Source organism: Mus pahari, unplaced genomic scaffold (assembly GCF_900095145.1).
Source record: "Mus pahari unplaced genomic scaffold, PAHARI_EIJ_v1.1 scaffold_11794_1, whole genome shotgun sequence".
NCBI lineage: Eukaryota > Metazoa > Chordata > Mammalia > Rodentia > Muridae > Mus > Mus pahari.
In genome coordinates this window covers 6318-11600 of record NW_018392614.1, presented here as the reverse complement: position 1 = coordinate 11600, position 5283 = coordinate 6318, and the positions used below count along the sequence as shown (strand labels likewise).

General features: G+C 41.3%; 1 protein-coding gene across 1 annotated transcript in view; it reads left to right on the top strand.

Annotated features, from left to right (window-relative positions):
• Positions 1–3966, top strand: part of Catspere (catsper channel auxiliary subunit epsilon) — a gene marked incomplete at its 5' end in the record, with an annotated part of 15238 nt that extends 11272 nt beyond the window's left edge. Inside the window, one exon of the mRNA XM_029534707.1 lies at positions 3439–3966. Within this exon, the coding sequence (XP_029390567.1) occupies positions 3439–3966 (528 nt within the window). The remainder of the gene's footprint in view (positions 1–3438) is intronic.
• Positions 3967–5283: the final 1317 nt, after the last annotated feature.

Genomic DNA, 5283 nt, shown 5'->3' with positions numbered 1-5283 from the left:
CTCCTCCTCCTTTACCTTCTTCTCCTCCAACCTCAAGCCCAGGAATCCTAAACCCCACCTGTCCTAGTTAGGGTTTTACTGCTGTGAACAGACACCATGACCAAGGCAACTCTTATAAGGACATTTGACTGGGGCAGGTTCAGAGGTTCAGTCCACTATCATCCAAGCAGGAACATGGCAGCTTCCAGGCAGGCATGGTACAGGAGGACCTGAGAGTTCTACAGCTTCAACTGAAGGCTGCTATTGGAAGACTGACTTCCAGGAAGTTAGGATGAGGTTTTTGAAGCCCAAAGTCACAGTGACACACCTATTCCAACAAGGCCACANCTCCAAATAGTGCCACTTCCCAAGACAAGCACATTCAAACCATGAAACCACCTGTGTCTTTTTTTACCCAACTATTAGCTGTCGGCATCTTCATTTACCATTCAGAAATAGCTTGGGAGCAAAGATTCTAAGTCTGGGGGCCTGTACTTAATCATTACAATAAACAGCAAGACCAAACCTCAACACTAACACATTCCAACTTATGTGAGCCTTTTATTCAAAAAAAAGAAAAAAAAAGTGGGGGACCTGAAGAGTTGCTATAGCAGTAAAGAGCTCTGTCTGTTCTTCCAGAGGACCTGAGTTCGATTCCCAGCCACCTTCCTGGTATCTCAGCACTATGTGTAACTCTAGTCCCAGGGGAATTCAATACCCTCTTCTGACCTTCTTAGGCACCAGACATGCAAAGGGGTGCACCAGACATGCAAAGGGGTACACAGACATACATCTTTGCAAAACACTCACACACATAAAAGAATAATTTTTTTAAAAAATCTAAAAATTAAATGGTCTGTACTCTAGAATACTTAAAAGAATTCAGACTAAGCCAGTTATATTTAAGAATATCATGTACACACACATTCATGAACTAATGGAAAACACAAGTCAAGATTTTGAAAGAGGGGGAGAAGGGGATATGGGAGGATTTGGAAGAAGGAAAGGGAAGGGGAAATGATGTAATTTTAATCTTAAAAATAAAAGAAATATTTTTTAGAATTTTTTTACTCTAGACCTCCTAAATAGTTGCCAAATCACAGTTTTGTAGGAATTTGAATTTGCAGTAGCTGTATGAGTTACTCATGTGAGAGCTGAAAAGAAAAGTGTGAATTAAGTAATTATCTTCATCAGAATGGTCTCTGGGCGTCATCTTTATTGTTAATTGACAGTGAAAGTCGACCCGAAAAGTGGGCAGTGTCAGTCTCTAGGTTTAGGCCCTGGACTCTGAGCCTAGGTGAGCGTGTGTTGACTCTCATTGATCTTGACTGTGAGTGTGACCCTGGTTCAGGCTCTTCCTTTGGCTTCTCTACAGTGATGGACTATCACCTGGAATTTTGAGCCAAAAGAAAAACAAACCCTTCTCCCTTGATGTTGCTTCAGTTAGAGTTTTTGGTCGTATGAATTGGGGAGACACATTTCTGTATTATAAAAGGAGAGATGTGTCAAGTCAAGTCTATAGAGACATCCTGTTTTTTTAATTTTCAGTGCTGGGGTTCAATCCCAGGACCTCACACATACTAAGCACACCCAGATCCTAGCTCTGAACTATTTCTTGGTCTTCTCTTTAACCATGACTTCTTATGTCTAAGTACTTAAGGAATACTTTTTATAGACTTAACCTTTTTTGTGTTGCTGTTAATCCGTAGTATTAATCTCTGCTTTTGAGTAGAGTCTTATTTAGATGTACTGTTAATTATTGCTATCGTTTGAATAAATTATGAGCACTATTTAGGCTGCTGGAGAGATTGCTTAGTATTTAAGACTGCTTGGTTCACCGGGCAGTGGTGGCGCACGCCTTTAATCCCAGCACTTGGGAGGCAGAGACAAGCGGATTTCTGAGTTCTAGGCCAGCCTGATCTACAGAGTGAGTTCCAGGACAGCCAGGGCTACACAGAGAAACCCTGTCTCAAAAAAAACAAAACAAACCAAAACAAAATAGAGTACTTGGTTCTTACCCATGAGAACCAGAGTTTGGATCCAAGTCCCCATACTGGTGGCTCTCAAAGCCTACAACTGAGGAGTGAGAAATCAAATTTTTTTTTGGCCTCCCTGCGCACATGAACACCTTTGAGAATATACTCACATGGACACCACAGAAACATACTCACACTCACACACACACACACACACACACACACACTAAACCTTTGGGGACAGGGAATAAAAGTTCACTATTTTGGCTTCTCACCTTTACTAGGCATTGAACCTATGCCCCCCATGCATGCTAGTCAAGTGTTCTACCTCTGAGTTGCACCTCCCTAAAGTCAGTTTTATTACCTATCTATCCCACCAGTTCCTTGGTCCTTTGTTTATCCATTCTTGCCTCATTCTAAATAAATCATGCAATGTTTTTAGTATTTCTATGTTGTCTCACATAGAGACCTTTTAAAATAATAACTGTTTTGGGCAGCTATCGTTGGATTTAGAATAATCATCTTTAAGCTACCAGGGTTTAATTTTAAATAATTGGGGCACACTCCCGTGGGAGTGACTATGGTCATGTCTTTCTACTTCTGCCTCAATGCTATGNATCATTCTACTTCTAACTATGCTATAAATCTCATAACACATTGTCATGTCAACATTGCACTTTATGTGACACTATTTTATAGAAACTCATAGATATACATGTAAAATTATAAAAATTAAAAGATTGTATTATTGTTATCTTGTTGTTTCATGGGATATTTGGGTTTGATGGTTGGTTTGTTTTTGAGACAAGGTCTCACTATATAGCCCAGGCCGGCCTCAAACTCAAACTCTTCTTCAGCTTCCTGAGCTTTTCAGTGCACACCACCATGCCCAGCAAGAGGGATAAATAAATAAGCAAGGAAAGGCTGATATATTTAAAGTTTTAAAAGAAATAATATTTATTGTTTCTACTGCTAGAAATATCAGGAAAAATTTTAGATCTCTCTCTCTCTCTCTTTTTTTTTTGGGGGGGGGTTGAGTTTCGAGACAGGGTTTTTCTGTGTAGCCTTGGCTGTCCTGGAACTCACTCTATAGACCAGACTGGCCCCGAACTCAGAAATCTGCCTGCCTCTCCCTCCCGAGTGCTGGGATTAAAAGTGTGCGCCACCATGCCCGGCTTAGATCTCTTTTTATAATATGAGATATGGTGTGTTTTTATTTAATGGAACTCAGTGCATGAAGTACTCTGAAATACACTTAAAACTTGTTAATTAATGTCTTTCCCTTTTATTACTTTTGGTAATTGCTTCCTTTTCTTCTTATTACTTTTGGTAGTTGGGGTGGAATCCAGGGCTTGTGTGGCTATAGAATTACCCTCCCAGTCTCTATTCTCCACTGCCAGTCTAGTAAAAATAGAAGACAGAAATCGATAGACCATCTCTCTGTCACTAAGGATTTTTTTTTTTATTTGTTTTTTCTTGCTAGACTGCAGCAGGACGAACTTTCATGTTAGCATGGACAAAAAGTATAATTTACGGTGGATATGGTAATTTTAAATTTGTGGTATACTCAACTACTTCACGGCTAAAACGTCTTCTAAGGCGCCCTCCCACTGACACCCTGGAAATAATTACTGTTGAGTATTCATGGCACCCACTGGAGGCTGCCGTTCTGCTGTCATACTGCTCGGTCTGCACCGCCACCAGAACCATTCTCTTGGTGACATTTAATTCAGCGTATAGATTGATGAAACTTCAGGACTTTAAACTGCATGTGCCCAAGGAGGCCATTTTAGACTTTCGCTTTCTTTACTCTGCCGTGCCTGATATTATCCTGTGGGACCAACACCACGTTTACTATAGCTACAGTAATTTCGCTGTTGTTGGAACTATATCAACAGCTTCAGGAGAGACCAATCTGTCATCGTTATCACAGGGCAGCCAAGTCCACCAAGTCCTTACAGGTAGGGTATTCTCAATCCTGCTAAAAGTATTCTGGGTCTTATTATATTAGTTATATATAGAGTATAAATGTTCCAATATGTGGTACTCTTGATGGCTATTGTTATAGATCTAGCACCGAAAGCTTAATAGATTCTACATTTGACCAATATTAAACTGTACNTTTACTTTTTTCAAAACCTTTGTTAAATGATGTCTCTTAAACACTTTAACCTTTCTTGTAACCCACCACCAACCAGAGGTAGTGGGAAAGAAAGGATACAGGGGGAGAGGACCTGTTTAGAAATGGTTCTNTGAAGCAACTCCCCTCNGTGTTGTCTNGAAATCGGCAGTTCAGTTCACAGGTCATCAGGCAACACAGTTCGATTCACTCATACACGTCATNGATGCACCAGCAGTCCAGTTCACTTGAGTTGGGTTAGCAACAGTGGTGACACCACCTGGCAGACACAGCTAGGCCTCAGCCTCCACTCAAGTCAGCAGGAGGGACCAGGAGGAATGGCAGGAGAAGTCCTCAACTTCCCTCATCAGAGTGAAGATCAGCAAAGACTCAGACCCACAGCCATTGCACAGCAGGCTGCACCAGCAAGCCAAGTTCTGTCTCTGTCACTTTATCAAGACCTATTTCTACCCTCCAAACATCACCTGTCCTCCATGTGTCCGGCCTCAACATGTGTCCAACCATCCAGAGTCCACAGAGTCCCAACAAATGGAGCTCAACTATGCAATGTAAGGCAAACCAACACGTGTGTGTTGTTAGCAAAGAAACCTTTATTGCGTATTCTTTCACCTCTTTGCTTTAGCAGAACATCCTTTCTCTTGTATCTGCTTCAGTTAAAAGTTCCTTCATGAGTCTACCTTAGATTTTTTTACCAGTGTCCATTTCAGGAAATCACTCCTTTAGGTGTTCATCGTAGCAAAACACCATCCATCACAATTGACTCTCCAAGGAATCCTCAGGTTTCCACTTCATTAAACCATGATCCCATGGGCAGAAGGGCAAACTCAAAAGATTCATTTCAGTTGATTGCCAGATGCTAACAAAGTGGTTTATGTATTTGCTGCAGTGAGTGGTGTTGTACTGTTTATTGTTCCTAAAGTTCATAGAACTAAGTACCTTGATCTGTAGCCTCATAACACAGACCTACGAGCAGGGAGCCAGAAGTCAGGGGCCAATAGGACGTGTTCTTCTGCAAACTGCAGTGGAGGAGGGGGTGGTCTCTCTCTCTCTCTCTCTCTCTCTTTTTTTTCCTTTTAATTATTTTATTAGATATTTTCTTCATTTATATTTCAAATGCTATCCTGAATGTCCCGTATACCCTCCCCCCACCCTGCTCCCCTACCCACCCATTCCCACTTCTTGGCCCTG